Source organism: Pongo pygmaeus, chromosome 7 (genome assembly GCF_028885625.2).
Source record: "Pongo pygmaeus isolate AG05252 chromosome 7, NHGRI_mPonPyg2-v2.0_pri, whole genome shotgun sequence".
Taxonomy (NCBI): Eukaryota; Metazoa; Chordata; class Mammalia; order Primates; family Hominidae; genus Pongo; species Pongo pygmaeus.
Genome location: NC_072380.2, coordinates 110,610,281 through 110,629,146, shown reverse-complemented (window position 1 = coordinate 110,629,146; position 18,866 = coordinate 110,610,281). Strand labels below are relative to the sequence as shown.

The 18,866-nt window shown below is 40.5% G+C and overlaps 1 protein-coding gene across 2 annotated transcripts in view; it reads left to right on the top strand.

The window, feature by feature from the left end:
* The window catches only part of NIPAL2 (NIPA like domain containing 2), a 109,947-nt gene that overhangs the window by 65,550 nt on the left and 25,531 nt on the right, over positions 1-18,866 (top strand). For both annotated transcript variants that reach the window (XM_054499919.2, XM_054499920.2), the window contains exon 5: positions 11,570-11,691. In XM_054499919.2, the coding sequence (XP_054355894.1) occupies positions 11,570-11,691 (122 nt within the window). The remainder of the gene's footprint in view (positions 1-11,569; positions 11,692-18,866) is intronic.

The window sequence follows — 18,866 nt, the reverse complement described above, 5'->3', positions numbered from 1 at the left end:
TCCTGACCTTTACCCACTAGATCCCTCTAACATCCTTCCACTCAGTTATGACAACCAAAAATGTCTCCAAACATTCCAAAATGTCCCCTAGGGGACAAAATTACTCAGGTTTAGCTCTGTTCTTCTCTAGCTGAGAAGATCAGAGAGAATTTTTTACAGTGGAGATAACATTTGAATTGGTTCTGACAGCTGGGCAGGACAGGCATAGGCTACATCCAATAATTTGGAGGAGGACATACAGAGGGAATAACATGAGAAATGTTAACAAAGATACAAAAAGATAAAGTAAGTTTCTATTTCATACTGCACCGTAACTCCTGCCTGTAAGGCTTAGGAAAAAATAAATGCAAGTTGTAACTATGGAAAGGAAGAAATAAAAATATCAATATGTACAGTTTATTTTATTATATACTTAGAGAACGCATGACCAACCAAACATTACCAGAAGCAATAAACCAGCTCTCAACATTAAAGGATCTAAATTAAACTGACTCTCATAACTTCAGATCTGGATTCAACTCTGGCTATCAACTGTACAGGCAACCTAGTATTACTTAACTTCTCTAAGGCTCACTTTTCTGGCAAATATGTAAGACAGTTTTGAAGATCAATTTAAGTAATTCATATATAAGTACTTTGAAAAATGCAAAGCTTTGTCAATATAATTGTCGTAATTTCTATTACCACCTTCATTGCTGAGAGATTCCTAAGAGGTAATACTAAAAATGTAATATAAGGAAGGGGGAAACACACACACACACAAACACACACACACACATCAAGAAAACAAACTAACAAAATAAAACCTTTAATTAATTATTTGGGATTCTTTGCTAATTCCTCACCTTTTTTTTTTCTTTTGAGAAGGAGTCTCGCTCTGTTGCCCAGGCTGGAGTGTAATAGCGTGATCTCAGCTTACTGCAACCTCCACCTCCTAGGTTCAAGCAGTTCTCCTGCCTCAGCCTCCAAGTAGCTGGGATTACAGGCACGTGCCACCATGCCCGGCTAAATTTTGTATTTTTAGTAGAGACAGGGTTCCACCATGTTGTCTAGGCTTGTGTCTAACTCCTGACCTCATGACCCATACACCTCTGCTTCCCAAAGTGCTGGGATTACAGGCATGAGCTATCACGCCTGGCCTAATTCCTCATCTTTTAAAAGCAGCTAAAATTTATTAAACATTTACTCTTGCCAAATACTATGTTAAGTGTTTTGTACAGATTATCTCATTTGAATGTAGGAACCATCCATTTACAGAAGCAAAATCTGATACTTAACGAGGTTAAGTAACCTGCCCAAGGTCATATAACTAGTACGTGATAGACCAGTATCCTAACAATGGCAATCTGGTATAGCTATAGTATAAAGTTAGGGTGAGTCTTTAGTATCAGAAAGCTATTATGTAACCTTATATAACCTTTCTCTTTTTTCTTTTTTAAGACCACACTAGAAGAACCTTATGTAACCTTTGCAAAGTTATATAAATAAGCTTTTTAAGCCTCAATTTCCTAATCTTTAAAATAAAGATGATATTACATACCTCACAGGATTAAATGAGTTCATATATGTAAAACTCTAACAACAGGGCCTATCACATAATATGTTCAATAATATTAGCTATAATTGTCATTATTACACTACCACCATCACCCACCACTGTACTCTACTAATTAATCAGAGGAAACCTAGATTAGGACATTTTTGCAAACTTTAGTAATCCAGGTAACCTTTCCCACAACTCTGATTGGGTGCTCTGTTTTGTTTTTTCCTACCTAACTTGATGCTTTTGGAGTAGGGCTATGTAACTCATAAGTCACATTTATTTCATACCATAGTTAAACATGACCAATTTTTGCCTTTAGTCTAGTGTCATAGGAATGAGAAAAGGATTTAGTCACCTATTCTATACACTTGCCTCCAACAAGAGATATCCTAAGATTATCATTATCTGAGATGTAGTAACCCACTTCATACTTAGGGAAGTCCAAGGAAGGACTTTTCCCCAACCCCCCTCAGAAATGTGTCAAGTCACATGTATTTTCTTTGAGCCTTTGTTGCCGTTGCCTTGAGAAAATGTAGCTTTTTCTGTTAAAAGCAAAAAAATATTTTTTAAAAAAAAGCATCTTTTTCTTTATAGGGACTAAAACCAAACAGGTAAAAGAGTAGTTAGTGGTGTTTTTTAAAGATTAACATATGAACATGCTAAAAATTAAATTATCAAAATGTGTAAAGGAAAATCATTCATTTTTCCCTGTTGCAAGCAAATGAAAGTTTGTTTTTCATGATGGAACAAATGAAGATTTGGGGACCATGTGGAAACAAGCTGAACTAATTTATTGCCAAATGTTACTCTGTGACTATGAAGCTTTTCACCACTATTCTCAAGAAATGACCTCACAAAGCTATGTCTGAAAGCAATGGCCAAGTATTATTAAGTCAATGACAGGTTTTGGACTGTGCTCTGATTCTTAGTGGATTAATTATTTTAATGATTATTTTTCCTTTAAAAAAAAGCACCAGATTTCTCTCCCCTTCAATCAGCTGAAAACTATAGAATTTTTTTCTCTCTTCTCCCTTAGACGTCAAAAGCACCAAATCATCTGTGAGATCCTAGTTGATTTAAGACCAGATAGAGTCATCATGGAAATAAAAATAACAGTCAACTCATCAGCACTTTCCAGACCAGTAATTTGATTACTTCAAGTCACCTAGAAAGGGTTTCCCTAAATAGAATATCAGGAGATTAATAGTGAGAGGAGGGCCATTTCCTTCCTTCCATTTCCCACACCAGAAGTCAGCTTGATTTGGAGCCAATATCTAGAATACTAAACTAGCTAAATGACCCGTCGTCTCTGGTTGAGAAGACAGATTGACTGTTTTGGTTGCAGAGCTGCCTCAAGAAAGGAAGCCTTTCTGATGGAAGGTCCAGGACTACTTGAATTCACCACATCATTGAGATTTTCAATCAAGGGCTCCTTCAAGGTTTAGCTACCATAAGCCTGAGGAATCCAGAGAGGTTGTACTTATGGGAGGGTATTCCCAAATGGTTTGATGTTAAGGAGTCCAATTTATTCTTTGACTCCTGTTATCCCACAAAAGCAATAATTGGACTCCCACTGACCAGGAGACATACTGCAGGGACCAAAGGGATTAGACTGCAGTCTTGGTTGCAGTCAGGTTAGCTGAATAAGAAAAACTCTTAAGGCTCCTAAAAGTCAGGTCAGACCAGATTCCAGAAATCAGCAAATGGGCAGTTAATATTAAGTAGCATCCAGCTGGAAAGTGGACAAAATTCAAGATTTCAGGTTTTAGTTCAGGGAAAGAGGAGCTTGGGAACCAGGATATCTGTTGTGGAAGAACTGTGCAAGTACATCTTAGATTCTAAGACTCTACCGGCCAGAGGTGCCAGTGAACAGAAGCTTCAGAAGGAGCCTGATTCTGGGGTGTTTTCCTCCAACCACATTCTTGGTGCACAGGTGTCTGGTATCTATAGAAGACTTTTGCAACGGAACACTAGTAGCCTCCTGAAACAAAGGCATGCTCACAGCTGGATCCAGTTAAATGTCAAGTATTTCCCAAAATACAAAATATTCCCCCGAAACACTACTTCAGTACAATATAAATGGTCAAATACGTTTAGAAAATATGACAACCATATCCTCCTCTGGGAGATTTACAGCGAATGCTAATACGTTAGGATCTGAGAGGTTTTCCAGTAAAAGAATGATTTACGTTTGTTTAATTCATCTCTTCTCAAATACATTTGCCTTGGGACCTTTTTTGGTGGAGCATCTGTCTTATGAAACTGGTTCCAGGGAATCCCAGTTTGAGAGTGCTCTCCTAAAGAAAACTTAGGGCCAGAAAAATTACCTGAGACCAGTCAAGGACCCCAGGGTCCTCTGCCAGGAACAATCAATTCCTTTTATCCCCAATGAGGATGCTGCATACGGCCTCAGGTTGTGCTCTGTACAGCTCCTAGGGGTGCCACTCATACAGACTTCAATGCAAATGACAGCCCTGAGCTGTCCATTCAGTGGCCTTAATTCTTAATGCAAATAAGAGGCAGTGGAGTATAATAGTTAAGAAAATAGACTACCTAGGTTCCAATCCCAGCTCTCCTCTTCTTAGCTGGAAAATCCCAGGCAAAATAATTATTTCTTCTGTGGCTCAATTTCCTCATTTGTCAAATGTAGATGGTAACAGTTTAAGAGTATACATTATATAGTATTCATATTATATGTCATATACTGTACAACTTATGTATAGTATAAGTTGTAACAGTGTAATAACACAAAGGTAAATCATGTTCACAGATTTGTTGTAAGGATTAAATTAGTTATGTATAAAGCATTTAGAACTGTGCTTACAAGTATTAGTTATTACTATTATAGTTATCATTATATCATATTTTAGCATGATGCTGATTATACCATAACTCTCATGTCAGCCATACATGTCTAAGAACTCAATAATTTTAAGAACATCACCTAAAAAAAATTATTGCTGGCCGGGCATAGTGGCTCACACATGTAATTCCAGCACTTTAGGAGTCCAAGGTGGGAGGATCACTTGAGACCAGGAGTTCGAGACCAGCTTGGGCAACATGGCCAGACCCTATCTCTACACAAATAAAAATTTAAAAATTAGCCAGTCATGGTGGCACATGCCTGTAGTTCCAGCTACTCGGGAGGCCAAGATGAAAGGATCACTTGAGCCCAGGAATTCGAGGCTGCAGTGAGCTATGATTGCATCACTATACTCCAGCGTGGGTAACAGAGTGAGACTGTGTCTCTATTTAAAACAAAAAAGATTACGTTCCCTTGGCATATGCTCTCCCAGTATAACTAGTGTATCTATTATAAAAGGCAGGGATTTGCTTGTTTACCTGTTTTGCACAAATATCAAGTTTATAGGGAGAGTTTTTATTTAATATTTGTGTATGTTATCAAGCTAAATCTAAGATTCCCACCAGACCATTATAGACTTCTAAGTGACTTGAGTTGTATTTGATGACAAAAAGGTATTTGCTGCAGATTTGGGCATGAGGGCAGAGGATGGCATCCCATGCCTGTATTGTGGGTAGCATCTAGCATCTAGACATTGGCTCTTACCTGCAGCTTACCCACAGCTGTCTAGCTGTCTGGCTGCTGTTTTATGTCCCCTCCAATATCCAGATCTTGGGAATCTATGCACTAGTTTCCTGAGGCTAGCTGTGGGTAGCAAACATAGGACTGCTAATTTTTCCTTCTTCTTTGTTATGTCTGTTAGTTATGCCATGTCCTTCTTTCTGTTTTCTTTGAAAACCAACAGTGAGAATTCTTTGCTAGGCATTGAGAAAACACCAGCCAATTCCTTCCTGCTCATTCCTTCCATTCTCAAATTGGGTTATCTCTTTAGAGACAGCCCCAATGATGGTCCCTGATCATCCCAAGGCTATAATATTAGAGACATAATTTTGGACTGATTTTCAATCTTAACTCAGATGGCCATTGGCTCATGGCAGGCAGTCAGCATCCTGAGATGGATCTATCCAGGGTCCGCTGTCACATCAGGCCTCTCAGTGGGCTTTGAAGCATATTCAGTTCCCTAGACTGGCCTCTTGCAGAGCCAAATTCCTGGGATTTTGCAAGTATGATGACTTAATTTGTACCTAGAGATGAGGAAACTGAGTCACAATGGAGTAAATAACTTGCCTAAGCTCTTCCAGGTAGCAAGTAGCAGTGAAATGTGAATTTTGTGGGGGCAGTTTCAGCTTGGATTAGGCTTCTGGGATCCAAGTCTTGACCTAAAATGTAACATTTCCCTGGGTGAGGAACATGTTGGTGATACCCTACTTCCTTTTGGATCTTACACGTCCAGACAAAGGAAGTGGAGCAAGATGGCTGAACAGAAGCCTCTACCAATCGTCCTCCCTGCAGGAACACCAAATTTTACAGGTATCTACACAAGAAAAAAGCACCTTCATAAGAACCAAAACTCAGGTGAGCAATCACAGTACCTGGTGTTAACTTCATATTGCTGAAAGAGGCACTGAAGAGGGTAGGAAGGACGGTCTTGAATCACCAACACCACCTCTCCCACATCCTCCAGCAGTGGCCAAGTGGCACAGAGAATCTGCGCACTTGGGGAAGAAGAACACAGTGATTACTTTGCACTGGAACTCCATGCTGCCAACACTGGGTAGAGCTCAGCTGATGGCCACAGAGGGAGCATTTAGACCAGCTCTATCCAGAGAGGAATCAACCACCCCAGAGGTGTGAACTTGAGTTTTGGCAAGCCTTGCCACCGCGGACTAAAAGGCTCTGGGGTCCTAAATAAACTTGAAAGTCTGTCCAGGCCACAAGAACTGCAACTCCTAGGCAAGTCCTGGTGCTGTGCTAGGATTAGAACCAGTGGACTTGAGGGGCATGTGATCCAGTGAGACACCAGCTGGGCAGCCAAGGGAGTGCAGGTGCCATTCCTCCCCCAGCCCCAGGCAGCTCAGCTCACAGCTCTGGGAGAGGAGAGAGAATAAAGAGGACTTTGTCTTGCAACTTGGATACCAGCTCAGCCACAGTAGGATAGGGCATCAGGCAGAGTCCTGAGGCCCCCATTCCAGGCCCTAGCTCCTGGATGACATTTCTCAACACACCCTGTGCCAGAAAGGAAGCCACTGCCTTGAAGGGAGGACCTAGTCCTGGCAGGATTCATCACCTGCTGACTAAAGAGTATTTGGGCCCTGAATAATCAGCAGTGGTAGCCAGACGGTACTTACCATGAGGCTTGGTATACTTGGTAGACTTACCATAAGCCTTGGAGACTCAGAGACGTATTAGCTTTGGGTGTGGCCCAGCATATTGACAGCTGTGGTGGCTATGGGGAGGAACTCCTTCTGCTTAAGAAAAGGAGATGAATGAATAAAAAGGATATTGTCTTGCAGCTTAGGTACCAGCTTGGCCATAGGAGGGTAGAGCACCAAGCGGGCTCTTGGGGTCCCTGATTCCAGGTTTTGGCTCTTGGATGGCATTTCTGGACCTATCCTGAGCCACAGGAGAGCCCACTTCCCTGAAGGGTAGTGGCAGGCCTGGCAGCATTCACCATCAGCTGACTGAAGAGCCTTTGGGTCTTATGTGACTACTGGCAGTACCCTGGCAGTACCTGAGGGTGGTGGACAGAGGAAGGACTCCTCTGCCTAGGGAAAAGGGAGGGACAAATAGAAAGGACTTTGTCTTGTGGTTTTGGTGTCAGCCTAACTGCAGTAGAATAGAACACCAGGTAAATTTCTAAGGTTTCTGACTCCAGGCCTGACTCCTGGACAGCATCTCTGGACCCACCCGGGGCCTAGGGGAACTTGTCACCCTGAAGGGAAGGAAACAAGCCTGGCTGGCTTTGCCACCTGCTGATTGTAGAGCCCTAGGGCCTTAAGCGAACATAGGCAGTAGCCGGGCAGTGGATACAGCAGGCCTTGAGTAAGACCCAGTGCTGTGCTGGCTTCAGGTCTGACCTAGCGCGGTCCCAGTGGGAATGGCCACAGGGGTGCTTGTGTCATTCCACCCCTCGCCCCCAACTCCAGGCAATTCAGGACAGAGAGAGAGAGAGAGAAAGAGAGGGAGAAAGAGAGAGAGACTGTTCATTTGGGAGAAAGTAAGAGAAGAGAACAAGAGTCTCTGTCTGTTAATCCAGGTAATTCATCCAGATCTTATCCAAGACCACCAACATGGTACCTCTACAAATCTGCAAGAACTACAGCATTACTGGGCTTGGAATGCCCCCTAATGTAGATATGGCCACAGTGACCCAAAACTTAGATCACAACACCCAAGTTCACTAAAATACCCAGAAAGCCTTCCAAAGAAGGATGGGTACAAACAAGCTCTGACTGCAAAGACTACAATAAATATCTAACTCCTCAATGCCCAGACACTAACAAACATTCACAAGCATCAAGACCATCCAGGAAAACATGACCTCACCAAACAAACTAAATAAGGCACCAGAGGCCAATCCTGGAGAGGCAAGGTTATGTAACCTTTCAGACAGATAATTCAAATAGCTGTTTTGAGGAAACTCAAATAAATTCAAGATAACCCAGAAAAGGAATTCAGAATACTGTCAGATAAATTTAACAAAGAAATTGAAATAATTCAAAAGAATCAAGCAGAAATTCTGGAGTTGAAAAATGCAACTGACATACCAAAGAATGCATCAGAGTCTCTTAACAGCAGAAATGATCAAGCAGAAGAAAGAATTAGTGAGCTTGAAAACAGGCTATTTGAAAATACAGTCAGAGGAGAAAAAAAAAGAATAAAAAGGAATGGAACACGCTTACAAGATCTAGGAAATAGCCTCAAAAGAACAAATCTAAGAGTTATTGGCCTTAAAGAGGAGGCAGAGGGAGAGATAGGATTAGAAAGTTTATACAAAGGGATAATAACAGAGAATTTCTCAAACCTAGAGAAAGACATCAATATTCATGTACAAGAAGGTTATAGAACACTGAGCATATTTAACCCAAAGAAGACTACCCCAAGGCATTTAATCATCACACTCCCAAACGTCAAGGATAAAGAAAGAATCCTAAAAGCAGCAAGAGAAAACAAACAACATACAAAAGAGCTCCAATACATCTGGCAGCAGACTTTTCAGAGGATCTTACATGTCCAGATTACTCCTTTCGGCAAATGGGCCAGCAGAAGGTAAACTAACAAGTTTCCTAAGTCAGAAATCTGCATCTTTCAAAAGAAGGAATATATATAGCTTTACTGAAATAAAAATAGCAGGAACTGATGTCTTATACCACTTTTAGAAAAAGGTGGAATACAAATAAATTTAAAAGGAATTTATTTAAGGAAGTGCAAATGACTAACACTTTTAAACACTTATGAAAAATGTGCATACAACTTATAAAGGGGACAGTAAATCACATAAATATAAATGACACCAAATAAACAAGCATGCAACTGGTGGCAGCTACCCAGCACTGCCTTTGTAATTATTGCAGATAGCTGAAATAAAAATTATTAAGAAGAAAGAATGCGTGACCTGCTGAACTATCATAAAGTTACATAGCAGATGCACAGTGATGTGAGGCCCGAATGAAATAATATATGTGAAAGGGGCTTAGAAAGTATAATTGCAGCCGGGCACGGTGGCTCACTCCTGTAATCCCAGAACTTTGAGTGGCAGAGGCGGGCAGATCACCTGAGGTCAAGAGTTCGAGACCACCCTGGCCACCATGGTGAAACCCTATCTCTACTAAAAATACAAAAATTAGCTGGGCGTGGTGGCACGTGCTTGTAGTCCTAGCTACTCGGGAGGCTAACAGGAGAATCACTTGAACCCAGGAGATGGAGGCTGCAGTAAGCTGAGTTCGCACCACTGCACTCCAGCCTGGGTGACAGGGCAAGACTCTGTTTCAAAAAAAAGAAAGAAAGAAAGTATAACTGCAAAAGCATCGGCCATTTTATATTTTTAAAAAGTTTTGAAATGCAGTGAAATATACCCCATAAATATATACACCTCCTACGTACCCACAAAAATTACAAAATTTAGAAAGAAATGCAACGAAGATATACATTGATAGGGACAGTCATGGAAGGCAAATGCAGACATGGATGTGAAGTAGGGAGGGATACGTCAGGATGTGAAACAGGGACAATATTGGAAAGTTGTTCAGTAAACAATACTACCTCCATGAGGCAGAATACCAGTAGACTTAAAAAGAATGAAGCCACCCTGCATTTACTGATGTGAAATGTGCTCCAAAATGTTCCAAGTAGAAAAAAAAGCAAGATACAAAAAAGTTTATATAATACGCAATTATTTATGTAAAAAAAAAACCTCATGCACACTTATACACACATGCATAAAACATCTCTGAAAAGAAAACCTCAGGAACTAGTGGTGGTAGTTAACTTTGAGGAGGAAAACTAGTGAACCACCAGGGTGCATGAGATTTAGCTTTCCACCAATCACCCTTGTGTATTGTTGGAATTTTGACATATACATGTGTTGCCTACTCAAAACTAAATTTAAATACAAGAAAGTTAATAGAATTAGATACTATTAGAAGAGATAAAGGAGTGTCTGACAAAGGAGCTTGATATAACTAGAAATTTGGATTTCACAAAAGAAACAGAAGTATCTGAGACATCTTAAAGTAATATGCTACTTTACCATACCAAGTTTAGAAAACAGTTTTTTTGAATCTCTTCCTCCTAGGGACCTACTTTTGAACAATTATGTAATTTTTTTTCCAAAGAAAAGACATGACTGACCAATAATTTTCTCCCAAGTTCTTATATACGGTTTTATTATTTGCTTTTATTATAGTGTTTAATAATGTATATTTTTTGTTTTTAAAGTTCTTATTAGAAATAGCTTTAAAGATTGCATATAATCTGTCTTCACAAAGTATTACAGAATAAATTGTTACATTATAGGAAACTTCCTTGTAGCTCTACAATACCCTGAATTGCTGTTGTCTAGCTTTTGCGAAAAATCAAATGCTATTTGTTTCCAGGAACTAGAGTTCAAAACCTAAGTCATTTGCATAAGAGGAACAGGAAATTGGTGCCTTCAAATTGTGAGACTTTGTAGACAAACCAAATTGTTTCAGGTTGGAGTCTATGTTGGTTATAAATTATATCCACAATAGCACTGACCTCAGAGATGAAGCAAGTTGAATTATGTTTTCAAGTGTGCTATCTAAAATATGCTACTTATACCGGGGTGTTTTTTCAGACTGCTAATTATATATAAATAAGCAGTTTTCAACATTATTTGGAAGGGCAAGTCCTCCCTTCACCCCTTCTTCGGTGGCCTCACCCCCTAACCCCCCTACACACATTCCCTTCTGTCATTTTAAGTAATGCTAAACCAACGGCAGTAACACGCTCCTTACATAGGTTTATGACGTGGTTTCTATTTTATTTTTATTTTACTAAGCTAACCTTGGAATTCTATATTCTAGACTGGATTAATTAAACTCCTACAGCAAAGCCAGCATTCAGCTTTGTTATTGCTGCTAAAAGGACTCCAATAAATGGCAGTGATTAAAGGTGCTCATTACCAGAGTTTCAAATTGTTACATCACCTGAGGGTGCTTCAAGGGATGAGGCCCCAGGGATGAGTGAGTGTAGAGCAGATCATCATGTGATAGACTTCCCTGTCCTCTGGACTGTGCCATCTAGATCTAGACAGATCGAGATGTGTCTAGATCCATCATGCACTTACTGGCCCATGAGGAAAGAGTCACCTTAGGAGGTGTTTTCACATCTTCATAGCACATATTCTGATCTTCCCGATCATTGGGGAAAGCTTCCCTGAAGATGCCGGGATTTATCCAGAACAATAGAGAAAAATTGGAAGTTATGTCCTGCCCCATCCATGCCCCTGCTCTATTCCCCTGTGAAGGGAATGCCTTCAGGTGAATGTGGATGCTATCCAAGGATGGTTTGATGAAACGGAGTATAATAGGGAGGGGTGACTGGCACTTTTACAAGTAATGCGCAGTCTCTAGGCAATGTCTGCATCAACAAAAGCTTTAGGTTGGTTTCAATTTGGTTTTTCTTTTCAATTTTATTTAAAGGTACGACACTGGCATTTGCAGGAACATATCTACTGGTGAACTTTGCTCCAAATATAACTCAGGCAATCTCAGCAAGAACAGTACAGTATTACCTTGTCGGATGGCAGTTCCTGATCTATGTGGTAAGAATTCTAAATATTTTACTATCCCTGAAGCTATATTATCCAGACCACTGGTACATGCAGATATTAGAGAATATAATCTTTTCCTTACTAGCACTAATATCTTATTAAAATCTAAATGTATTTGACCAATACCAAGTATTTGAAATACTAAGTCAGCAATAGAAGCACCCTTAGTTTCCCAGGTATCCTTTTCTGGAACAATTTCCGCATCGATTAATCCAGCAAGTTCCAGAGCAACATGTTTTAGGACAACTCAGAGTAAAAAAAAACATTCCCTTCCAAGTTGAAGGGACAATACTTGAGGACACATTTTGCTTTACTGAACTTTATTCAAAATAGGGGTTCTCTTCAAAAAAGTCCTTGTTTTTTATGGCTGCATAGTATTCCATGGCGTATATGTGTCACATTTTCTTTATCCAGTCTATCACTGATGGACATTTGGGTTGGTTCCAAGTCTTTGCTATTGTGAACAGTGCCGCAATAAACACATGTGTGCATGTGTCTTTATAGTAGAATGGTTTATAATCCTTTGGGTAAGTACCCAGTAATGAGATTGCTGGCTCAAATGGTATTTCTAGTTATAGACCCTTGAGGAATCGCCACACTGTCTTCCACAATGGTTGAACTAATTTACACTCCCACCAACAGTGTTCCTGTTTCTCCACATCCTCTCCAGCATCTGTTGTTTCCTGACTTTTTAATGATCGCCATTCTAACTGGCGTGAGATGGTATCTCATTGTGGTTTTGATTTGCATTTCTCTAATGACCAGTGATGATAAGCATGAGGGATAGCATTAGGAGAAATACCTAATGTAGGTGACAGGTTGATGGGTGCAGCAAATCACCATGGCACATGTATACCTATGTAACAAAACCGTACATTCTGCACATGTATCCCAGAACTTAAAGTATAATTAAAAAAAAAACTTGATAGATGTAGACAAACTGCCCTCCAAAATTTCCATATTCATTTATATTCCCATTAGTACTCTCAACCAATACAAAATACTTAAGCTTGTGTATTTTTCTCTTTTATTATATTTTAAATTTTATATCTTTAATTTTTCCAGTAAAAAAGATTAAAGTGATTTATTTTAAAAAAAAAAGTCCTTGTTGAGATCAATGCCACAGACTGTCTGAGAGGAGCACACAACAGTACTACAATGCCAAGAGATGTATAAAAGACTGAAATGAGGCTGGGCACAGTGGCTCACGCCCGTAATCCCAGCACTTTGGGAGGCCGAGGGGGGCAGATCACTTGAGGTCAGGAGTCTGAAACCAGCCTGGCCAACATGGTGAAACCCCATCTCTACTAAAAATACAAAAATTAGCCAGGAGTGGTAGTACACACCTGTAAACCCAGCTACTCGGGAGGCTGAGGCAGGAGAATCGCTTGGACCTGGGAGGCAGAGGCTACCGTGAGCCAAGATCGTGCCATTGCACTCCAGCCTGGGCGACAAGAGCAAAACTCTGTCAAAAAAAAAAAAAGAATGAAATGACCTGATAGAGAAATATGAAGGCGTTAACCAGGTTATCTCGTTTGATGCAGTGGCTGTATCTGTAGATATAAAAAAAGAGAATATCATTGAAAGGGCTGATATGTAACTTGTCACAGAAGTTAGTATAGATTGGGGAATAATAATATTCTAGGAAGGGTATGTAATAAGAAGAAAGCTGGGATAGTCTAGCTGAGCATTTAACCAAGAACTGGTTTGGTAAAATAGTTGTGAAGTCAATAAAAAGAATTAGGCTGGGCGTGGTGGTGTACGTCTGCAACCCAACACTTCAGGAAGCCAAGGTGGGAGAATCACTTGAGCCCAGGAGTTTGAGACCAGTCTGGCAACATGACAAGACCTCAACTCTACAGATAATTTTAAAAATTAGCCAGGCATGGTAGTATGCACCTGCAGTCCCAGCTACTTGGGAGGTTGAGATGAGAGGATCTTGAGCCCAGGAGGTCAAAGTTGCAGTGAGCCATGATTGCAGCTCTGCACTCCAGCCTGGGTGACAGAGTGAGACCCTGTCTCAAGATTAAAAAAAAAAAAAAAAAAATCAAAGCACACAAATTATACATTTTTAGAATTAGAAGTGACCTCAAAAGCTAACTGGTCTAGCCTTCTGCCATTAAAACAGGTAAAATAGTATGATTCTACTTTATATGCCTAGTATTGAAAAGTGTGACATTGGCATTTACAGGGACATGTCTACTGAGGAAATTTTGCTCTAAGTACAGGACCGAAGCAGTTCCTAGTGTATATGACAAGAATTCTATATATCCTGCCATTTCTGATATGTATTCTGACCACTAGAACACAAATACTTACAGATCTTTTCACTTTCATTTCCTTTGTTTCCTTTTCTACTCCTTTCTCTTGCCCTACAAAGATACTTGTGTCTCTGTTTAAAAAAAAAAATTCTCATACACTACACACCCTTTTAATAAACTGTCCAATATCCCTCCTGCCATTTATACCAAGAATGTCTTCAAATAGTCTACTCTTGCTGGCCCTGTCCACTTCCTCAGCTCCCACTAACTCTTCACTCACTCCAATCTGTGGATGGGGCTGTGGGTCAAAGGAGGTAGGGGACTTTGCTAGCAGAGCGAACAGCAGACAGATACAACAGCATTGCGTTATGTGGCTGGAGGGGGCTCACCGGTCAGATTTGTTTATTAGGAGGAGCTTGTACCCACAGTGTTGATGATGAACAGTGGGGGAGGCAGCCTTGTTAAGAGGTTGCTGACACAGTCCAAGCAAGAGATGATGGAAGCCTGAATTAATGCAACGGGAATGGGAATGTAGAAAAGGACCAAGTTCTAGAGGCTTTACATTCCCAACAGAAAGGGGGCTAGGAGTGACGAATGAGGGTGTAGGAGAAGTCTGGAGAAGTAAATTCCTCTCCATGAATTGCCAAAGGAATTGCTTTTTTTGGTCCTGATTCTTCTCGAACCTTATGCAGCATTTACTCCCTGGCCCATCATCTTCTGGAACCTCTGTCCTCCTTGCTTCCTCCAGATGTTTTCCCTGTTTCTCTTCTTCCTCTCTGACTAATCCATGCCAGGCTCTTGAGCACTTCCTCCTCCTCTGCCTCGCTTCTATTGATGCTGCACACTCTTCCAGGGTCTTCTAAAAGAATCCCATTGCCCACCCACCAGCATCCTTTTGAAAGACTTCCTAATCCAGATCTACCTCTCCTTCCCAGGCTCCTCCTGAGCTCCAGATCTATATTCTCATCTGTCCACTTATTACTCATCCCTGGATGTTCCATAGTCTCCTTAAATGTAACATATCAAAAACCAAACTATCTTCTCCCCCAAACTCTCTCTTCTCTTCCATGTCAGCCTCCCATACTGGAAACCTAAACTACACATGACTTCTCCTTCACCCTCATTCCTCACTCCTACCCCTGATCCTGTTGGAAATGTAAAGTCTCTTGGACTTGACCCCTTTTTCACATTCCCATTCCTGTTGCATTAATTCAGGCTTCCACCATCTCTTGTTTGGACTGTGTCAGCAGCCTCTTAATAAGGCTGCCTCCCCCTGCTGTTCATCATCAACACTGGTACAAGCTCCTCCTAATAAACAAACCTGACCAGTGAGCCCCCTCCAGCCACATAATGCAGTGCTGTTGTACCTGTCTGCCTCCCCTACCTCCTTTGACCCACAGCCCCATTTCCTTATGACCCCTGAAAACTCACCCTCATGGGCATGGCTCAGATTGGACCTCTTTATCTATTTACCTGCCTGTCTTATTCCAGAAGACCCTGCACTTCTTCAGGATATGAACTTGTATTGGTTGATCAATGAATCACTCAGGCCATCAGTCATAGTGCCCTGCCTATTTAAATCCCTGATCCTCATATGTTATGGCCCTGAAATCCATTTTCATAGGCCTTATTTCTACCCTAGTGCTGTCACTTCCTAGCTCTTCCCCTCACCCCTGCCCTCCTTCAGCCTTTAAGATTGGGCTTCCCAACTCAGATCACCTGTCTCGGGTCTGTCGTACTTTGTGCCACCCCTCTGCCCCATTTATCTTCCTACTTGTATGCCACAGTCAGTTCTTTAATTATCACAGCTTTCATCAGTCCATGATAAGCACTAGGAGTTCTAATCTCTGTGATTTACTTCTGTTTTTTATACTTTACAGAAAATTTCATGATAGTCCAGACTTGAAGCCTTACGAACAAATTATTACTCTTTGCCTGCAGGCAAAATAAATTCTTTATCTAGTTAAGAAAAGGGTCACATAGCCTGAAACCAGAAAATTAATGGTGTGGGTTAAATCCTTTGTATATTAAAGCTGCATCAAGACTTATTTCCTGGAATAAACAGCATTGTTTAATGATGTTCTATCTTGTATTGTTTTAACACTAGAGAAAACATTTGAAGAGATCCAAACTACTTTTTATTAAACTGTATATTTCCACAAAAAGTACTGAGATTAATTGCAGTTTGCCATTTTTCCAGAATCAACTCTTAAAATAAATTTATTCATTAATTTATTCACATATCCATTAAGTGGTGATTAGACACCAAGTTTAGAGAGAGGAATTCCCGTAGCAGGAATTTTACAGCTCTGGGAGAAACCCATATATCTGAAAAATCATATTAAGATAAAGAAAGTATACTTGAAAGTAAATGCCACAGAGAAAAATGTAAATAATTTCAGGTATTTATAACATGGCATAAAATAAACCTTTAATAAAGTCACTTTTGAATAACACTGTTGGCATTAGACTCTAAGGAGAATAGATCTATAGTATATTCATTTGTAATCTAATTCATTATATAATTGCATCTCTAAAGACTCTAGAAGTGATGAATTTTATACTAAGATCATGAGCTGAAATTTGGTTTGAATCTGTTAAACACCTAAGTAATATTTAATCCTCAGATGTGGCAAATTCTGTGCTTTTCTGCAAGCCCTGACTGCAAAGATAATAATTACAGTAATTAAGACTATTCTTTGACATATCATTCATCTAACTCTATGTATTATACCAAGTATAAATAAGAGCACCTGAATTGGCTTTCGGGACTGATCAAATAACTTCTAAAATATTTATAAGCCTGAATACATTTTATATTTCTCACAAAAGGAATTATAATATTGCAGCACCCACTGGCTCACATCAACCCCTTGTCTTGTGTGTTTGCGTGCCCCAGACAGATGTCTGTTTTTCCTTCAAGACTTACATTAAATGGAAGCCTCACAGAGACAAGGCTCAGGAGCTTTTCCTCTGATCTGGTACAGAAAAGAAAGGAAGGAAGATTTGAGAAGCCCAGGGTATACCAGCCAGAGAAGAATAAAGTGCACTCACTAAAACAGCCTTTCCCAGCCTGTCTGCCGCAGACGAGCAATCCCCATCCTTGCCAAAACACAAAGAGGAGTGGGGTTTTCAAGGTCAAACTAGGTGAGAAAGATTCTGCATAACATGGCCTGTCTGAGAAATTCATCATCTCTGTTACCATGTTAAAAGCTAGAAGTCCTGTAAGAATGAGAAAGGTTTGATTTTGTTAATCCTACATGCCCCAGGCTTATTTGACCATGAGACCCTTTTCTTGGAAGGACCTTTTGTTGAGTAATACCTATGAGCAAACATGTTCTGCAAAAACCATGTTAGAAAATGCAGCCCCAATTCTCAATTACTTCATGTTCTTTGGCAGGCTTGGTCATGGCTATTTTGCTCACCCAGATTTTCCAAAAGATTATTCAAATGGAAACCTCTTTTGTGAACATAAAATCCTTCAGAAAATAATCTGCACATTGCTCATTTTCTCTCAGACAAAAAAATTAAATCAGCAGATGCTGGGGCCAAGCCTGTCATTTGGTGTCATTCTGTACCCTAAACCTAATTATTAAGTCAGCCTTTCTGGCAAAGCTGCGACAAAACCTACCATCAGGTATTAGAAACCTAAGGGAGAAAACTGTATGTTTTTATAGGACATCAATATCTATGGCATAATGTTATTTGCTTTATTGTCTGAATGCAAATAGCACTTGTGTGTCCACACAAGGGTCCACTTCTTCGGTAGCAGAGTGGCTGAGCCCTATGTCTAGCTCAGACTACATTCTGTTCTTTACCTGCACAATGGCTGTATACATGGGGCACTGTTATCCTCTGCATCTGATGGACGGGGAAGTTGAGGCTGGGGAAGGCCCAGGAACTTGTTTAAGGTCACGTAAGTACTAAGTGATAAAGCCAGAACTCAAAACCAGTTTGTCCACTTCTGGGGTGCACATGCCAATACACCTCACTCAATGCCTCTCTGCAGAATTAATAAACTGACTACCAAGGATCAGATCTTTGTCCAAACATGGCCTTAGAGAGAACCTTTGCAGAGCTCATTTGTTTTGGACAGAGAAGCCATACGCTATGGCCATAGGCTATGCGTTTGAGAACTTGGTGAGGGAAGATGAGGTCAAATCGGGCTCAGATATTGGTACTGGCAGTGGGGCATCCAGTGCTAAAATTTTGTCTGTCTCTTTTGCCACACACCCCTTCAGCTGCCAGTGCTCTTTGTATTAAGTTGGTGCAAAATTAATTGAGGTTTTTCCCATTGAAAGTAACTACTTTGACAAATTGAAAATTGTCTATTTTTGTCTATTTTTCCTTCAAGGCTTACATCAAATGGAAACCTCACAGGTACAAGGCCCAGGAACTTTTCCTCCGATCTGGTACACAAAACAAAGGAAGGAAGGATTGCACCAACCCACCAACCTAATACAAAACTCCTTTGCTATGTAAAGCAACATCTTCACAGCTTCTAGAGATTAGACCAGGGACTCCTATGGGGGCCATTATGCTGCCTATCAGAGCTGCATCATTTAGCCCCTCTGAGCCTCAGTTTCCTCACCTGTAAACTGATGATAACACCTACCTCCTAAGTGGTTGTGAGGATTCAACAAATTCGTAACAGGAAGCTCTGAGAACAGTGCACAGGGTGTGGGGGACACACAGTAAGTGCTGTTACTTTTTCTAACCTGTGAGATTGCAATCAATAATGCAGCCTCTTCCTGGAGCACCGCAACCTGCAGAAATCACAGCTTCTTTAATATTGATGCTTTCAGGGAGAAAAAAAAATGTTGCTAGAAAAAAATCAGCATTAATTCATACTGCTTTAATATTTTATTCCTAGGAGCTGTGTGACTTCTTGCCACGAGGCAGAAC